We start from the raw sequence: 19,879 nt of genomic DNA, 5'->3' as shown, positions 1-19,879 counted from the left end.
GAAAAGCTTTTCATAAAAAGAAAAAGGTAGTGAGAACCTCTAAATACGTGTGGTATCTTGTGATGATTTTCAAAGCATAAGGAAAAAATCTGTGCGTGTGTGCGTGCGTGCGTGTGTGTGTATTTAATGAACCATGAAGCCTAGCTCATAATTCACTAAAATGCCCACTTTGTGGCAGCAAGGTGCTGCGTGGATCCTGCGTGCTCAGTTTGTGAAGGGGAGCTGGTGGCAGCTGTGGTGGCTGCAGTGAGCCTCATTAGACTCCACGCCGCAGAATTTGGGCTCCACAATTCTGCTCATTAGCCCTTTCAAGGAGAAGTTGCCAGCTTCCTGCTGACAGAAATTTAGCCAGGAAAGTGATTATAATGAGTTTACTCATGATTAGCCACTGACTGATCTGGCTCAACCTAATGGAAAAAACAAATTCATATGTATATATGAATACTGATCATTCAAGGTGGTATTCGAGTTCAGCTCCGACTACACGAAGGGCTAAGTGTTGTGGGGAAAATAATCTAAGGGATCTGAAGAATCTCATTTTGATATTTTTAAAAGAACACACACACACACACACACACACACAAACACACACACACACTTTAAAGAGTATCTGGCTGGGGGTGGTGCCTCATGCCTGTAATCCCAGCACTTTGGAAGGCTGAGGTGGGCAGATTATTTGAGGCTAGGAGTTTGAGACCAGCCTAGGCAATGCAGTAAAACCAATGTTTTCTAAAAATAGAAAAAATTAGCTGGGTGTGGTGGTGCAAGCCTGTAATCCTAGCTACTAGGGAGGATGAGGTGGGAGAATTGGTTGAGCTCAGGAGCTGGAGGTCGCAGTGAGCTGAGATCGCACCACTGCACACCAGCCTGGGCAACAGAGTGAGATTCTGTCTAAAAAAAAAAAAAGTACCTTAAAGTATACATATTTTTATAAGTTAAGGTTCTTGAAGCAATTCATTTGGACACCAAACCCAAATGAAGGATGTGTCCAATCCACATTCTCCACCCTCTCAGATGTGCTCTTGGCTCCCGTAACCTCCTGCTAGGTGGATGGTCTCCAGGCAGCCCTCACACCCTGCATCTCCTGAACCTTTAGGTGCTTCTCTGACACTGTCCACATCTGGAACTCTGAACCTGCTACTGCCTCCTCTCTATCCCCCATCCCACATTCTCTGTCCCTTCTGCTAGAGGAGGCTAACACCAACTGTACAAGTCTGTTTTGCTACAAGTCACACTATCAGAAGACCTGGTCATTGGTGCCCCATTACCTAGGCCAGGACTGATCCTCTGGACCTGCTCCCACTCCTGGGAAATGCAGAGATAGAATCGTCCAGTATGCCTGCTAAGGCTGATGTCCAGATTAAATGAGATCATAGATGATGGGCAGCTGGCTGCACTTAGGGGATCTGGGAAATGGAGCCCAGTCTGCTGGGATGAGTCCCAGATTACTAGTGCACCTGCTGTGGACCTGGGGCAGGGGGCACTTCAACTGCCTTGGCCTCAGTGTTCTGTCTGCAAAACGACAGGGTTGGATTAGATGATCTTAAAAGTCTCCCTCAGTTCTGACATTCTGGGATTCTATGCATGCCCTTCAAATGTAAATGTATCTCTACAATCAAATGTATCACTGTAACTTCATCCCCCATGGTAAATAGTACAATTTTAGCACAGAGCAAGCACTCAATTGTTGCAGAAACTAAGTTAATTGCAAGCCCAAATCATAGTAAAAAAACACTCCCAAAACACATAATAAAAGAGGTAGTGTTTACGGATGTGCATGTGTGTATATTCAGAAAACACCCTCGTGAATTACAGATACAAGCACTTTGCATCCTCAGGTTATTCACACACGTCTCTGTGAAAATGGCTTACCATCCTCTTTCCTTCTGAAAATTCCCAGTAAGTTATTATCATTTTAATGTAGTCCACCACTAAGGTTTGCCTGGAAAGTCCCTGACTAATTTTTCAAGTTCAATTTTTCTTTTTTTAGTTGGAGCCTCACTCTGTCACCCAGGCTGGGGTACATTGGTGCGATTGTGGCTCACTGCAACCTATGCCTCCTGGGTTCAAGCGATTCTCCTGCCTTAGCCTTCCAAGTAGCTGGAATTACAGGTGTGTGCCACCACGCCCAACTCATTTTTGTAGTTTTAGTGGAGATGGGGTTTCACCATATCAGCCAGGCTGATCTCGAACTCCTGACCTCAGGTGATCAACCTGCCTTGGCCTCCCAAATTGCTGGGATTACAGATGTGAGCCACCACACCCAGCTGAAGTTGAATTTTTCTAGTCCCAGGCTTGCTGATGAAATGCACACACTTTGTCACACATGTAAAGGACTCTAAGACATCTTCGAGGTCATCTGCTCGATCTTCAGGAAAACTAGACTAGAAGTTGGGATCCAGGGAGGACTGACAGGCGTCTTTTCCTAGACAATTTGGCAAAAGGAGCAGCGGGGATGTAGCTTCTTTCACATCTTCTAATGGCAACAAATCGATCTCAAGTTGGGCTTCTCCAGAGAGAAGTAAGGACCAGATGTCGATGATGACGACCACAGCAGCAATTAGCAGTAGAAGGGACAGTACAGCTACTGCCGTTCTGGTGCTTACGATATACAGAATGGCTTTTATTTGACACATCTCACTTAGTTCTTACAAGAAAATATCCTAACAGGGAAGGTATTATTGTGAAGCTGCGTGTTAAAAAAAAAACTGAGGCTGGCCGGGCATGGTGGCTCATGCCTGTAATCCCAGCACTTTGGGAGGCCGAGGCAGGCGGATCACAAGTTCAGGAGTTCAAGACCAGCCTGACCAACATGGCAAAACCCTGTCTCTACTACAAATACAAAAATTAGCTGGGTGTGGTGGCGTGCCTGTAATCCCAGCTACTCAGGAGCTGAGGCAGGAGAATCGCTTGAACCTGCGAGGCTGGGGTTGCAGTGAGCCAAGATTGTGCCACTGCACTCCAGCCTGGGTGACAGAGCAAGACTCCATCTAAAAAAAAAAACCAAAAAACAAAAAACTGAGGTTAGCCAGTAACTGGCCTCACAGGTCCCTCAGCTAGCAAATGGCAGGGCTGGCTTCAGCCTCCACCTGTGCCCTCACAGCAGGAACTCTGGATTTGTGATTATGACAGTCATGGCCTGGGAGGACAGCACCGGCATGGCCACTGGGCGGGGTCCTGGGCCTCACACAGGCAGCTTCTCAGGCAGCCACTAGTCTCAGGCTGGGTCAGCTGGTGGCCTGCCCTCTAGTCTGACCACAGTGAGGGTGACCTCCAGCTGGAGTGACGGGCCAAACTATTGTTTGTGGCTTTGCAGGAAGCCGTTTGAAAGGGTCATTGAAAAATGATCTTTCTAAATCAAGCTGTACCAATATTTTTATTTCCTTTTATGAAATGCCACATTTAAAGGCATTAGATGGGCCCGTGTTTAAAGCCTGGGAAACACGTCCCTGTGACTTAAGTCTAGAAAAACAAAAGTGTCCCACTCTCAGAGCAAAAAGAACAGAGAACTGCATGGCATGTAACCTTCTTACAGCAAGTTCCTGCTCTTGGAACCTAATGGATGTTTGAGCAAAAAAAAAAAAAAAAAAAAAGCACATTTTAATCCAAAACACTTTTTCAGATCAATATCACATGCCCTGACACTCACACAGCTTAGAGCATCTGCTCATGGTTCTAACCATTTTTCGAAACAAGAAATTGGAAGAGGAACTTGGATTGTTAACTGTATGGTTTATAACATTTTTAAAATAAATGACAGGTCACTTTTACTAGTCTGGGAACTGGCTCTGTGAAGTGTTAGCAGGGAAGAGAAACTCAGAAGCCTGACCCCACAAGGGTCCCCCACCTCCTACCCAATCTACTGCACCTAAATGAAGACAAAGAATAAGAGGCAAAAACTAGAATCCTGCTGATCTGTGTCTTGGGGTCTCTGTGTATCTATGTACTGGGCTTGTGTTCACCATTCCCTCTTCCTGGAATATGTGAGTTGATGGTAAATGCAGTAGGTCAAACAGGAAAGCCCCCAAACACAGTAAGGACCACTGGAGCAAGCAATTGGAGAAAATTCTAGAAAACTGAGTACACAAAGAAGGCAAAACTTCCCCCTCTTCAAAATGTGATCAAGAATCACCTCTGTGACCAGGCACAGTGGTTTGTGCCTATAATCCCAGCACTTTGGGAGGCCAAGGTGGGTGGATAACCTGAGGTCTGGAGTTCGAGACCAGCCTGGCCAACATGGTGAAACTTCATCTCTACTAAAAATACAAAAAAAAAATAGCTGGGTGTGGTGGCAGGTGCCTGTAATCCCAGCTACTTAGGAGGCTGGGGCAGGAGATTGCTTGAAACTGGGAGGTGGAGGTTGCAGTGAGCCAAGATTGCACCACTGTACTCCAGCCTGGGCGACAGAGTGAGACTTCGTCTTAAAAAAAAAAAAGAAAAAAAAAATCAACTCTGTAAAATAAAATGAAGCGCAGGTGTTGAAGAGTGGGAAAGAACCACAGAGAGCACTTTCACAGACTAGGAAAGGGACTGGGGCCTTCAGGGAAGATCCTCCACCAGCCAGAGCAGCTCAGCAGAGGCCACACTGGGAGGAAAACTCGGCTCTGCCAACAGGGAACCTCCTCAGAGCTGGCTCTGGGCTTGGTAGAAAACAGGAAACATTGGCACCTCTAAAAATGGGAAGGACGTCTACCTAAAACCAAGTAATGTTTAAGCAGATGGCTGGTCACTCGTCACTTCAAGTTCAAACTACTAAGATCCCAGTAACAAGGCCTAATATTTGCAAGAAAAAGCACTTATTTTCTATGAGACCCTAAGACTGCTACTTCTTTTTAGCTTTTTTATGTTTTACATAACTTAAATCTTTCATTGTTCAAATTTCAACTACCAGTAATTGTGAAGGCAATGGCCCCTTTAGAAGAGCTCCCATCTTACAAGAGGGAGGCCTGGGCAGGGCCCTACTGTTGGGGCTGCCTGGCTAGAAGCGACCAGTTCTATCACATTTGGGTGTCGGGAGTTCAGTTTACAAAACTCAAACGCAGGCTGTCATTTGAAGCTCAGCTGCGGGACAGTAAGAGAGGTTTGAGATTTGCAGGACATGTGTCTAACTAAGCCCTTTTTTGCTGGCTCTACCTATTGAATTAATGCTATTTTCTTAATGAAAAGAAGCAGCAGGTGAACTAAAAATAAAAACTGGTTCTCACAAATAAAACGATGGTGTTTACTTCTTCTCTTTTGGTGCCAAAAAAAAAAAAAGAGCTTAATTGCCCATAAGAGACAAGTTGACAGCTCACAGATTCTTTCTGACTAGTTAATGATAGCGATGGTGGTGGTAAATAATAGTCTACAGCAGTGTTCTTAGACTTTTGAGCACATAATCACCTGGGGGCTTTTTAGAACGTAGCTCCGATTCAGGGGGTCTGAATCCAGGGAGCTGAGATTCTGCTTTTCTAACAAGCTTCTAATGCTGCGGGTCTGTGGGCCACACTTCAAGTAACAAAGCTCTACATTTGACAGTAAGTTTTCTTGGTAGCTCTTTAATCAGTCCAGGTGGAAGGGAGTCTGTAAGTCATGAGGCCCTTTAGGGACTCATCTTTCCCAGCATATCAACTGGGCCAATCCTTTTGTTTTTTTTGTGGTGGAGTCTTGCTCTGTCGCCCAGGCTGGAGTGCAGTGGCGCGATCTCGGCTGACTGCAACCTTCGCCTCCCAGGTTCAAGTGATTCTGCCTTAGCTTCCTGAGTAGCTGGGAGGCACCTACCACCATATCTGGCTGATTTTCTGTTTTGTTTTGTATTTTTAGTAGAGACGGGGTTTCACCATGTTGGTCAGGTTGGTCTTGAACTCTTGACATCAGGTGATCTGCCCTCCTCAGCCTCCCAAAGTGCTGGGATTACTGGCGTGAGCCACCGTGCTTGGCCATAACCACTATTTGGCACCTGCATTCTTATTATACTGATATACCCCAGCACTGGGCTCCACATTTGCTAGCTTTGTCTGATGGTTTTTTAAATTGAGGAATAAAACAGAAAAAGCATAATGAATACTAAGATGACAATTTTTTTGAGGGGGAAAAGCTTTTAAAAAGTTTCAAGAACGTACAGGGAACTCACATTCCCCTTTACACAGAAGCATCAATTGTTTGCATTTTGCCGTATTTACTTGATGAATGCTCATCTTTCTCTGGCTCACATACATCACTATTTCTTTTTCTTGGATCATTTGAGAAGAAGTTTATTCCTAAATACCCCTGTGTTAATGCCTAAGAACAGGGGGCCCCAGTTTGTGCTCTCCTTATGAGAATCTAATGCCTGATGATCTGAGGAGGTAGTTTCATTTCATCCTGAAACCATCTCCCAACACAGGTCTGTGCGAAAATTGTCTTCCATGAAACTGGTCCCTGGTAGCAAAAGGTCGGGAACCACTGCTGAAGAACAAGGCCGTTCTCTTACATGTTCACAAGCCAATGATCCACTTCAGGAAATGTTGATGTAATATAATACCTTCATCTCATTTACCATCCACATCCATTGTTGCCATTTGGCTCAGTGATGTCTTTTATGGCCTGACCGCTATGTTTTAATGGCTGAATGCATATTAAGAATTGATAAGTAATTAAGAATTAATATGAGTAGAGTGCTTTGGCATTTAGAAAGCCCTTTTGCCACATTAACTCATTTGTTTCTTGCTTTGCCTCTCTGAGGTCAGGCAGCAGCTCTATCCTTGGTTGACCCAAGACAGAAATGAGGCTGAGGGGATGTCAGATCCAAAGCAGTGCTCAGCCCCCATTCTCCCCTCACACCACTGGTTGGTGTTTATTTAAATACTTTGTTTTAGTGCCAACCAGCAGACTGACTACTAACCCAAACATTTTATTTTTTGAGAAAGGGTCTCTTGCTCTGTCTTCCAGGCTGGAGTGCAGTGGCATGATCTTGGCTCACTGTAGCCTCAGCTTCCTGGGCTCAAGTGATCCTCCTGCCTCAGCCTCCCATGGAATTGGGACCACAGGTGTGCATCAACACACCTGGCCGATTTTTTTTATTTTCTGAAGAGATGAGGTCTCACTATGTTGCCCAGGCTGGTCTCAAACTCCTGGGCTCAAGCAACCCTCCAGCCTCAGTCTCCTAAAGTGCTGGGACTACAGGCAGAGCCACCTCACCTGGCTCCCCACAAACAGTTTAAATTCCAAAACTAAATGAATACAGTTCAAGTGCTTATCTCTCTAACGAAAAATAAGTGAATATTGTTTGGGCGCTTTTGCTTCATGTTAGCATTACAGATTCTAATTATATTAGAACATTATTCTGCATATAATTCTACATATTATTCTACATATAATTCTGCAGCTACCTATTTGGGAAGAGTCCTGAACTCCCCAAGGTCTGAGAGCTTGGCATCAGTTGGGAGGCCCCTGATGGGCAAGTGGGGGTGCCTGGCCTCCTCAGCATATACCCAGCCTGTTTTGTGGAGCCCACCCCACCACTCATGCCAAACTTGAACCCCCAATTGGCAAAGGATCTCCAACTGCAGGCTTGATTTGAACATAGAAAGCCGAGACACACTAGGGGGTCTCTTCCAGTGCACAGTGAAACGTTAGTTTGGGGGCAGGGAGGCAGTTTCCCAGTCCTCAGTACTACCCTGAAAAGAGACACAAACTCATGACCTTGACTACTGAATAGAGAAGTATTGGTTTTGGAAATGGAACTCTTGGGATTCAAATCATCACCCTTCTATGAAGTTCATTTGCCTTGGGCAAGTTACCTGGGTCTCAGTTCTATCATCCCTACACCCAGATAATAACACACAGCAAGCAGAAGTGGAGTGAGGTGGCCAGCACAGATTCCAGCACGCAGGAGGCCACTGGCTCTGGATGACTCAAAGCACAGAAAGCGTCCTCCAGAGTATGGCCCCCCGCAGCGCGAGCCTCTGCCTTTCATACAACCCGCACACAACCCTGAGGGAGCCAGGCACAGCCAAGTTCATAGATGTGAACACGGTGTCAGCGAGGTCGGGGGCTGAGGTTAAAATTCTGCATGATTCGCTGATGGTCAAAAATACAAAACAACTGACAGTCTTTTCAGAAAGGGCTGTCTCTGGTGACAGGGAGGTGAATTTTTCCTGTGTGTGGCCCTCTGTTCTCGGTTGGTGAATATGGGGCAGAAAGAGCAAAATATTTACCTTTTCCAAGGCCTCTCTGTCAAGCAGTTCCTGCACAGCTAGAAGCTTGATGCTGTAAGAGAAAAATCAAAACCACACTTGAAAACTCATCAGTTCATGTTACCAAGGATCATCAGATGCGTCAAAAAGGCTGAGGTGTCACCTGCACTTCTGTCACCTCCCATCTTACGGTGACCTTTTGCTTAAATCAAAGTGACCATTTTGAAAGTATTTAAAATGTTTCTCAATTCTGAAGGTCATTTTTTTTTTTTTTTTTTTTTTTTTGAGACGGAGTTTCACTCTTGTTACCCAGGCTGGAGTGCAATGGCGTGATCTCGGCTCACCGCAACCTCCGCCTCCTGGGTTCAGGCAATTCTCCTGCCTCAGCCTCCCGAGTAGCTGGGATTACAGGCACGCATCACTGTGTCCAGCTAATTTTTTTGTATTTTTAGTAGAGACGGGGTTTCACCATGTTGATCAGGATGGTCTCGATCTCTTGACCTCATGATCCACCCACCTCGGCCTCCCAAAGTGCTGGGATTACAGGCTTGAGCCACCGCGCCCGGCCTCTGAAGGTAATTTTTACCATATGATCCAGGAATTTCACTTTTAAGTACATTCCCCAAAGAACTGAAAGCAGGAACTCAAATAGACAATTGCACACCCATGTTCACAGCAGCCAAAAGGCAGAGACACATAAATGACCATCAACAGATGAATGAATAAGCAAAAGGTGGTACATACATGTAAAGGACTGTATTACTCAGCCTTCACAAAGGACATTCTGAAACACGCCACGCTGAGGATGAACCTTGGAGACACGCTAAATGAGATAAGCCAGTCACAAAAGACAGATACTATATGAACCCATTTACACGAGGTATCTTAGAGTAGTCAATTTCACACAGACACAAAGTAGAATGGTCAGGGGCGTTTGAACTACAGCGATTCCATCTTGAATAGGGGCTGGGTGAAATAAGGCCGAGACCTACTGGGCTGCATTCCCAGGAGGTTAAGCGTTAAGTCACAGGGTGAGATAGGAGCTCAGCACAAGGTACAGGCAATAAAGACATTGCTGATCAAACAGGGTGCAGAAAAGAGGCTGACTAAATGACTAAAGCCCACCAAAAGCAAGATGGCCACAAGAGTGACCTCTGGTCATCCTCACTGCTCATGCGCTAATTATAATGCATTAGCCTGCTAAGAGACACTCCCACCAATGCCATGACACTTTATAGTTGACATGGCAATGTCACGAAGTTACCCTACATGGGTCTAAAAAGGGGAGGAACCCTCAGTTCCAGAAATTGCCCCTTTCCTGGAAAACTCATAAATAATCTACCCCTTGTGTAGCATATAATAAAGAAATAACCATACAAATAGCTAGCCATTCTTTTTTTTTTTTGAGACAGTCTTTGTCACCCAGGCTGGAATGCAGTGGCCTGATCTTGGCTCACTGCAACATCTACCTCCCCAGTTCAAGCCATTCTCCTGCCTCAGCTTCCCGAATAGCTGGTTTAATAGGTGTGTGCCATTATGCCTGGCTAATTTTTGTATTTTTAGTAGAGATGGGGTTTCACCATGTTGGCCAGGTGGGTCTCAAACTCCTGGCCTCAAATGATCCACCTGTCTCAGCCTCCCAAAGTGCTGGGATTACAGGCGTGAGCAACTGCGTTTGGCCCTAGCCAGCCATTCTTCATTTCTTTACCAATAAACTTGCTTTCACTTTATAGATTCGCCCCAAATTCATTCTTGTGCAAGGTCCAAGGACCCTCTTTTGGGGTCTGCATTGAGACCCCTTTCTGGTAACAGAATGGTGCTTACCAGGGACTGGGAGAAAGGAGAATGGAGAGGGATTGTTTAAAAGGTATGGAATTTCATTTTGGGATTAAGAAAAAGTTCTAGAGGGCCAGGACGGTGGCTCATGCCTGTAATTCTAGCACTTTGGGAGGCCAAGGCAGGAGAAATGCTTGAGCTCGGGAGTTCAGGAGCAACCTGGGCAACATCACAAGACCCCGTCTCTACTAAAAATACGAAAAGTTAGCTGGGCGTGGTAGTACATGCCTGTGATCCCAGCTACTCGGGAGGCTGAGGTAGGAGAATCTCTTGAGCCTGGCGGTCAAGGCTGCAGTGAACTGAGATCGCGCCACTGTATTCCAGCCTGGGCGACACACTCCATCTCAGAAAATAAAAATAAAAAAAGAAAAGAAAAGAAAAGAGAAAGTTCTAGAGACAATGAATGGTGGTAAAGTTACGCAATAACGTAAATGCACTTTATGCCACTGAACTATACACTTGACAAGGGTTAAAATGCTCAATTTTATTTATAAACATTTTGCCATAAAATATTCTAAAAGCATCTGACAGCTACTTACTGTAAGGAATTTGAATACATTCAGAAGACTGTAAAGAAAACAGTCACCCAAATAGCTAAAACCATTGCTTGCAAGAGGACCCTGCGCAGCCACTCATTCGTTTTCCAGACGTTAACAGAGCCCTGCTGTGCGCAGGTGACCGAGGATCCATGATGGCTATGGCATTCCCGGCCTGGAAGGCACTCACGGCCAGTCCAGAACATGATGTACTGTATGCCAAGCGGGCATACAGAGACGCAGAGAGGAGCCAGGCCCAGCCGAGGCCAGAGAAGGATTCCTGGAGGGACCAGGTTAGCTTTGTCAGGGAAGGGGCTAGGAAAAAAGGCGATCGCAGAGGAGGTCTCCAGAGGCACCAAGTGGGGAGATGGCTTGCCGGTTTCCAGCGCAGGTGTCTGAACCGAGGCTACGGCCAGCAGCCAGGTGACAGAGCTGAGAAGTGCACGCAGGTTCACAGGGGAGGTAGTTTCCCCTTGGTGACATGTTGCTCCGAAGTGTTCGTGGACACAATGAACAGGTGGTCAAGCCTGTGTGGGAGGCTGACACAGTAAAAGCTGAGGCTGAGCCTGTGCTGGACTCAGCACACAGTAAAAGCATGCGAGCTCCAAGGCACTGTTTAGGGAGTGGGTCAGCTGTGGATGGTGTCATGGGACTCCCTGCCCACCCAGCTAATGTGCTACTGGTCACTGGCCATTTCCTCCCCACTCCAGCCACCTGCACAGGTTCTGCAGAACAGAAAGGGGCCCACTGTGAAGCACATGCCTCCCTCCAAAGGGATTAGACAACTTCTTCTTATTTTCTTTTTTTTTGAGACAGGGTCTTACTTTGTCACCGAGGCTGGAGTACAGTGGCACCATCTTGGCTCACTGCAGCTTTGACCTCCAGGGTTTAAGTGACTCTCCTGCCTTGGCCTTCCAAGCGGCTTGGAGTATAGGTACACACCACCACACCAGGCTAATTGTTGTATTTTTAGTAGAGATGAGGTTTCACCATGGTGCCCAGGCTGGTCTCGAACTCCTGAGCTCAAGTGATTCACCTGCCGTGGCCTCCCACAGTACTAGGAGTACAGGGGTGAGCCACCACAGCTGGTTAGAATTAGTCCATTCTTAAAGTTCGCCTTGATTTGTAGACTTCTTCATGCCCTTTGTAAATTAGGCAAACACTGTCTCACCAAATTCAATGGCCAATTTAAAAGCAGCGTCAAGAAGTGCAATAAAAGTTTTCAAGGCTTATAAGAAACCACCACCACCGAAAGCCAGGCGCGGTGGCTCACGCCTGTAATCCCAGCACTTTGGGAGGCCGAGGCGGGTGGATCACGAGGTCAAGAGATCGAGACCATCCTGGTCAACAAGGTGAAACCCTGTCTCTACTAAAAATACAAAAAATTAGCTGCGCACGGTGGCGCGTGCCTGTAATCCCAGCTACTGAGGAGGCTGAGACAGGAGAATTGCCTGAACCCAGGAGGCGGAGGTTGCGGTGAGCCGAGATCACGCCATTGCACTCCAGCCTGGGTAAAAATAGTGAAACTCCATCTCAAAAAAAAAAGAAAAAAAGAAACCACCACTACTGACAGCAAATTAGGCCAGGTGGGCGCCGTGGCTCACGCTTGTAATCCCAGCACTTTGGGAGGCCAAGGTGGGTGGATCATTTGAGGTCAGGACTTTGAGACTGGTCTGGCCAACACAGTGAAATCCTATCTCTACTAAAAAATACAAAAATTAGCCAGGCATGGTGACGGGCACCTGTAATCCCTGCTATTCTGCAGGCTGAAGTGGGAGAATCACTTGAACTCAGGAAGCAGAGGTTGCAGTGAGCCAAGATCACACCACTGCACTCCAGCCTGGGCAACAGAGTGAGACTCCATCTCGAAAGCCAACAAAACAAAACACACACACACAGAAAACAGCAAAAACAAACAACAAATTAGCAAACATGCAGGCTAATGGACGAGGTGTGGGCGTTCTCTCTGCTCCAACCCTGTTGGCTTTTGTCCCGTCTCTTGGGCAGGTTTGCTTTTGCTGCTTCTCTGTCTGGGAAGGGTCTTCCCCAGGATGTTTCCAACAGTCTCATCCCCTCCAGTCTAAGAATGCCATCTCCTCCAAGCAGCATCCCAGATCGCAATCTGCTATTTTCTTCAGTGGATTCTGTGCTACCTTGAAGCATGTATTTATTGGGGTGCTTCTGTCTGTCTCCTCCCAAAAAGCGTGAAAGCCCCTTGAGGCTGGGGACTCAGACATTCTTGCTCATGACATTTGTGGCATCTACAGCTGGCACATGGAGACTCTGAAGGAATTTACTTGCTGACCAGGCTTGGAGGCCGTCAGGCCAAGTTGCTATCATTGCTCACACATTCCAGCCTAAATGGGTAATAGCAAAGGCCATGCCTCAGTTTCTCCTTCTGAAAAGAATGCCTCAAACAAGATGATGGGGTGGATCCTCCCTTGGCAAATGGTGCTATGTGCACTTATGTAACTGACTGCTATTCATGAAATATGGCTGATGGCAGGTCAAGGACATTGGCCCCTTCTCAGCACATTCTGATTCCCAGTGTGCAAATCCAGATTCCAGGTTACCAATTTGGACAGCAACTTCTATGCTAAGTTAGGACTATGCAGTTGTAGCTCAAATTTCAGAAGCTTAAACTGCCTCTGAAATAACCACGATAAATATTTACACTGGAGGGACTTTTCAGATAGTCTCCCATTCCTGCCCCTTTTATGGTCATGAAGTCCAATTTAGTATCAGGCATCAGATGGCAACAGTTTAGAGAAAAGGTCTCAACACTGCTAAGACATTCAGCTCTATTTTCCTCCCGACTATTCACTAAGATACTACATTCAAGCCGCAGCAGAACAAGATTTGAAAACCAACAATTTCAGGCTCTGAAATGAAAATGACATTAAAATAACTTCAACTGACTGTTACTGAAGTCAAACCCTGAAGGATGCCACACTCTGCTCTCATCATTTACGGTCCTCTAGAACGCACACGACGCAGCCCGGCATGCACAGTGCTACTCTCCAGCCCCCACCTCCACGGAACTCTCCCCGCTGAACTGAGATGCAGCTTCCAAATCCATCTCCACACTCCAGTGAGCCACAGCCAATCTACTAAAACTGGCATAGGAGATAAAAACCCATTTATCATCTGCTCTGAAACCAATATCAAATAGTATCAGTGCATTAGGAATAGGGAGAGGGGCAAAAGCAGACAAAAACCAGAGACATTCTTACACTACTAACACCCAGCCATGCAAAATGGGATCGCTTGAGGGGCGGGGGAGAGAAGATGATAAGACACTCAGATAGACACGGTTTGTGTTTTGAAAGGAGAACAATGCATATTAAGAAGCTACTGCTACAGCTGCTTATAACGTCAGGTTTCTTCAGAAAGCTGGGGTTTTTTTTGTTTTTTGTTTTTTGAGACGGAGTTTCACTCTTGTTTCCCAGGCTGGAGTGCAATGGCGCGATCTCGGCTCACCGCAACCTCCGCCTCCTGGGTTCAGGCAATTCTCCTGCCTCAGCCTCCCAAGTAGCTGGGATTACAGGCACGCACCACCATGCCCAGCTAATTTGTTGTATTTTTAGTAGAGACGGGGTTTCACCATGTTGACCAGGATGGTCTCGATCTCTTGACCTCGTGATCCACCCGCCTTGGCCTCCCAAAGTGCTGGGATTACAGGCTTGAACCACCGCACCCGGCCCAGAAAGCTGTTTTGTTCTCCTGAGAGCGGCAGTCCTTAAGGGTATTCTGAAATGTTTCATGTTATATAACTATCCTGATTTTATTTTTAACCTTATTGGAAATCCTTCCAGTTTAGGGTATTTATTTCAGTATTTATGATATCAGATTCTTCTAGCACATCAGATACTCCCTGGGAGGAAACTTCAGACATATGAAGGAGCAATAAGCCCATTTACCAAATCCTCCACTTGACATCATCTGACTTCTTGCCCTAGAAGGAATCTGATAGCTCATACTTTCAATTCTGCCCCTTCCTCCCGCCTTTCTCCTGCTGATTCCGCAAACTTATACTGAATACCCCTATATTTCAGAAAGTGCCATGCATCTCGGGGCAAGCCCTCCACAGGAGCTCACAGAAGTTAGGAAGCTGCTTTAGCATATGTCTGAGGAGGAAGGGGTCTCCCTGAGAGTCTCCTGGGTTCCAATGTGGACCAGTAGAGCCGGGCCTAAGAGGTTGTGTCTGTCAGTGGCCTGGAGCCTGGTCCATCCTCTGAGAACAGCAGAGCCCCAGGAAGACAAACGCTGCGATGAACTCTCATTTCTTTTTCTGTACCCTACTTTGAGAAGACTGGCAAATCACACAAAAGCAGCTGATAGCAGGGATTTAGTTAGATAAATGACAGCTTGAAGGGCAAGTTCTGAAGTCAGGATAAGCAACACAGAAGGACCTAGAATGCAAGCAATTAAGATCTCTAATGGGATGACAGAAAGGGTGTGGGGAAAGTGCCAGGCAGACATGGACAGCACAGAAGATCAGCAGCAGCACCAAGGAAACAGAAGCCAGAGGGCACCCTGCAGTCCAGATGGCATGGGACACAGACTGCATGAGCCTCGATGACCCCCAAAAAGATACAGGCTAACTCTACGGATGTTTCAAAAGCACTTAAAGGACAAACTCCCAACTATAGAGACACTCGTGCTTCCAGAATAGATTATAACCTAAAGGATGCTGTGGTCAGGATTCACTCTGGTTCCATTTCTCTGAGGATTCTGGCACTTTGAGTTTCCATTGCATTTATTAAATGACATAGTATAGTCCCTGAGACCAAGCAGCCCGTAACAGATAGAGAATGACTGTGGTATGATGGGTCCATTCATTCACTGCATGGATCAAAGATCTAAGGTTATACATTATGCACCAGGCACTCCTGGGTACTGGGGGCACACTGATGAGCAAAAGCAGCCTCTGCCCCCGGGCATCTGAGTGTCTAATGGAGGAACCAAGTAAGTGCATCAGCTGCATAATTGGCACTCTCAGGAGGCAAACACACGGGGCCATGTGCCTGTAAAGCTGGGAGCTCCTGGGAAGTGGCCTCTACACTGACACCTTCGGGCCTGCACAGGAGAACGGAGGACAGCAATGTTCCAGGTAGGGTGGCAGGAACAGCAAGAGCAAAGGAACGAGGGGACAGAGTGAGCATGGCCTGCTCAGGGACTGCACGCCAACCAGGGACATAGGGCGCTGGGGCTGAAGGTGGGAGGTAGGCACCCAAGGGTTATTCTGCAGAAACAGGCGGGGCTGGGCCTGCTCAGAGGGTTTGTCAAGCTACATCAAGGAATTTGGCAAGGAGTAGCCACAGATAATTTAGGGCAGTGATGTGGCAGAGGCCCTGGAACACAGAAAGTAACTAATAAAAATGTAAATATGGCCGCGGTGTGGAGAATGGGTGGGGGTGGGGTGGGGGCGGCAGCGCTGGAGGTAGAGAGACCCAGGACAGGTGCAGGTCACATGAAGGTGGCCTGTGCAGGGAAATGGCACTATGCTAATTCTACACAGGTGAGCAGCTGGTAGGGCCTGATGAATGAATGGATGAGGGCAACAAGAGAGAAACATCACCCTCGGTTCCACCTTGTGAAACAGGGTGCTGAAGGAACCATCTACTCAGAGAGCCAAGTGGGGCTGGAGATGCGAGTCTGGTCTTGGACACACTGGGGTTCAGGGCCTTGGGACCTCTGAGTGGAGTTTGAGGAGGTAACTAGCTGTACCTCTGCAAGTCCTGGGCTATAGATTTGGACATCAGGAGCAGAAGGATGGTGACAAAGGGGAGAGACTATCCACCAGGCTGTGCGGACCGAGAAGATGGTCCTGGATAGGGTGCCCAAGGGCCATCAACATTTAAAAACTGGAAAGGGGACTGGGAGCATGTCATGGAAGTGACAAAGGGACTGCCAGGAAGGTAGAAGGGAAACCTGGAGCACATGGCCAGAAGCCATGGTGGGAGAGTGCTGCAAGAGGGCAGGCAGCCAGCTGTTCAGATTTTGCAGAATGCCAGGTATGCAAACGCTGGTGGCATTGGAGAGAGTGACTGCAGGGAGTGGTGGAGATGATGCCACGTTTCAATGGGTGAGAAGTGGGTAGAAGTGAAGGAGGAGAAATGACGACATTAAAATCTAGGTACAAGATGTTGGGTGGCTTCTCACAGATGATTTTCCAAGGAGAACAACTCAAAGCCAGCAGGTATTAGCCTTATTCAAGCGAATGCAACTGTCAAAGCACAAACGGTCCCTCTCACAGCTGTGCATCCGCATTCGCTCTTTCTCTTCCCCCCATGCCTTTCCACCCTTCCCCAAATGATATAATCACGGATCCCAGTTTTTCTCTCAGAGCATAATCACCATTTGCAGGATTTGGAAGAAAACGAAAGGTCGTGAAGGTTGGACATGATGCCTGGGCTAGTTTTGTTTTATGATCTACTTCCACACCCTCCGCTGCAAGAAGAATGCGAAGACCCTAAACGGAGGAGCCCACAGCAAACCCCAGCGCCCCCAGCAGTGCTGCTGACACAGGCTCTGTACCTCGTGTACCAGCCCACAGTCTCCAGGACTGGGCAGCAAGTGACAGGGAAGGGGTTTCCACAAGTGTCTTCAGAAGAGGGGTTCAGTAGCATAAACCTGGGGAGAGAGGGCCTTTCCAGGCAGCCTTTCAGTAAAGCAGAGAGGAGGCCCAAGAGGAGAACATGCGGCACAGGTGGAATCGCAGCCAGGGCCTGTGGCTGAGGGCAATGGCCACGCTCTACTCACATGTCCCAGTGACAGACCTTCTGAGCAGGCCTGGGCCCACCGGAGTCTGCAGAATAACTTATTCCTTCACTCATATCACTGATTCGATTTTCCATAGCGCTTGTATTTTTTGAGAGTAGTCTTACTCTATCGCCCAGGCTGGACTGTAGTGGCACAATCTCAGCTCACTGCAGCCACTGCCTCCCGGATCCAAGCAATTCTCATACCTCAGCCTCCTGAGTAGCTGGGACTAAGGTGTGTGCCACCATGCCTGGCTAATTCTGCATTTTTAGCATGGAGTTTCACCATGTTGGCCTGGCTGGTCTTGAACTCCTGACCTCAAGTGATCTGCCTGACTTGGCTTCCCAAAGTGCTGGGATTACAAGTGTGAGACACCACGCTTGGCCTGTATTTGTTTTATGTGGGGTGGAGTTACTTAAGAAGTTTCGTGAGAGTCAAATTCACAAATGGCATCAATCTCGATGTCTGAACATACCTCCCCTCCCTTTCAAGCAAAGTTCCAGGTTAACTTCTGAGTAAATTAAAAAAGGAACCCCCTGACCCTTCTTTAATAGAGATGGGGTCTCACTGTGTTGCCCAGGGTGGTCTCAAACTCCTGGGCTCAAGTGATCCTCCCACCTCAGCCTCCCAGAGTGCTGGGATTAGGCTGGACATGGTGGCTCATGCCTGTAATCCCATCATTTTGGGAGGCCAAGGCAGATCACCTGAGGCCGGGAGTTTGAGACCAGCCTGACCAACATGGTGAAACCCCATCTCTACTAAAAATACAAAAATTAGCCAGGTGTGGTGGCATGTAACTGTAATCCCAGCTACTTGGGAGGCTGAGGCAGGAGAATCACTTGAACCTGTGAGGGGGAGGCTGCAGTGCACTGCACTCCAGTCTGGGCAACAAGAGTGAAACTCTGTCTCAAAACAAAAACAAAGTGCTGGGATTGCAGGTGTGAGTCACTGTGCCCGGCCAAGAATCTCTTGTCTCTTGTTTTTATCACCAAATTTAGAAGACATCATGGGTATCAGATGCAGGCCCGTTTTCTGCCATGCTTACTTTCCTCCCTCATTGGCTCAGAGCTGAGAAACACAGCGGCCATCAGTGTCTGAACATCAGTGGACATGCCCGGGGGAGGGGATGGGCTCTGGGGAAGGAGCTGCTTTTCCTAAATATGTCCTCAAGAGCATTGCATCCCATCACTGCCAAGACATCCTTCTCGCCACAGCCAAGTGCAGGATTAGGATGTTACACAGAACAATCCCCGTGGAATTTAGCTTGGGCAGTAGCTGTTCTTAGAGGGCTTGAAAGAATTAGTCTGCAAAACAATCTGGCCCGGAAACTTCTTTGGTGACAGAGCCCATATTTTTTGTCCCATTCAGGTTTTCAACTGCTTGAATGCTTACAGTATATTCTGTTTTCTTAGAAAATTGTCCAATCCACTCAGATTTTCACATTTTGAGCCCAAAATTATACGAGTAATGACTTTAAACCTAATAACCACCTCTGCATCTGCTTCTGGCCACCCCTCCCTTCTTTAAGATGGGTAGCTGCTGTTCTCACTTTGAAAACCAGATCTGTGAGAAGTCAGTCTGCTTAGCACCAGGACTATCAATTCTACCATTCTTTTTGTAATCAAGGTTCATATTTATCTTAATTCTCTAATTTTCCATTGTTTTGGTTTCTCTCTCGCCTACTTTTGTTTAAATGATCTATTACACATAGAGCCATACGTTTTTCTCAAAGTACGTATTTGTCCTTGTTTCAGATTTCACTGTGCGTCTTCCTGCTCCTGTCTATGTATCTCTGAGTAATTGGGTTTTAAATGTTATTTTCTATAGTTCTAGCACACTCTTATTAGGTGAAGCACCCTGTGTACTTCCTGATTTTTAAAATGTATTGATACTCCTTTGGGTCTACTTTGTGCTGAGTTTCGCGTTTCCATTTCCCAAGCGTTTGAGTAGTTCCAGAATATAATGTTCTTCCAGGTATAATTTTGTCTCTTGTGCTTTTGAATCTATCAGTGATCACTTTTAAGTTTTCCATATTAACACAGGAAACAAGAGTGAGTTCTAGCTGCACTGCCTACTGGCTGCTGGGTCTGAAGGAACCCGAAGAACTCAGCGTCAGGTAGGAAGAGAGAGAGAAACTAGCACCCGCCTCTGCGGCCGGGAGCAGAGGTGAGTAATGTAAAGTACTTTGCACTCTGCTCTGCTCATAAGCCTCTCTAAATGTCGGCCATTACTACGCATCATTCAGAGCCTTTCTTTAGCCAGTAACAGCTCTCGAAGAATAGACTAAAGACTGAAACAACTTTCTTTTGGTACCATCCCATTTCAGATAAGCAGCATTGCAGCCCTCATCGCCCCTCCCCTCTTGGATCCTCGTCAGCCACGCTCTAAGGCTTAGATCCAGAACACGGGCATTGGCCTGTCTTTTCCTATCACGAAGTTTATTCTAACAACAATGTCTGACTTTTGTATTTGTTTGTTGATCAGACTTAGAACAATGATTTAAACTGCTCTCTAGTTTTACAGAATCTGGTGCTATGTTACCCACTCTTGAGCATCTACGACGGGCTTTAAAGTGAATTTTAAAGA

At 46.9% G+C, this 19,879-nt stretch overlaps 1 protein-coding gene across 5 annotated transcripts in view; it reads right to left on the bottom strand.

The window, feature by feature from the left end:
* Nucleotides 1-19,879, bottom strand: part of EEPD1 (endonuclease/exonuclease/phosphatase family domain containing 1) — a 141,874-nt gene that overhangs the window by 49,319 nt on the left and 72,676 nt on the right. For all 5 annotated transcript variants that reach the window (XM_078342204.1, XM_035253163.3, XM_002751330.7 and 2 more), the window contains exon 3: nt 8,178-8,229. In XM_078342204.1, the coding sequence (XP_078198330.1) occupies nt 8,178-8,229 (52 nt within the window). The remainder of the gene's footprint in view (nt 1-8,177; nt 8,230-19,879) is intronic.

Source organism: Callithrix jacchus, chromosome 11 (assembly GCF_049354715.1).
Source record: "Callithrix jacchus isolate 240 chromosome 11, calJac240_pri, whole genome shotgun sequence".
Lineage (NCBI taxonomy): Eukaryota > Metazoa > Chordata > Mammalia > Primates > Cebidae > Callithrix > Callithrix jacchus.
Note: the sequence above shows the minus strand (reverse complement) of the source record. Positions and strands in the feature narration are given on the sequence as shown.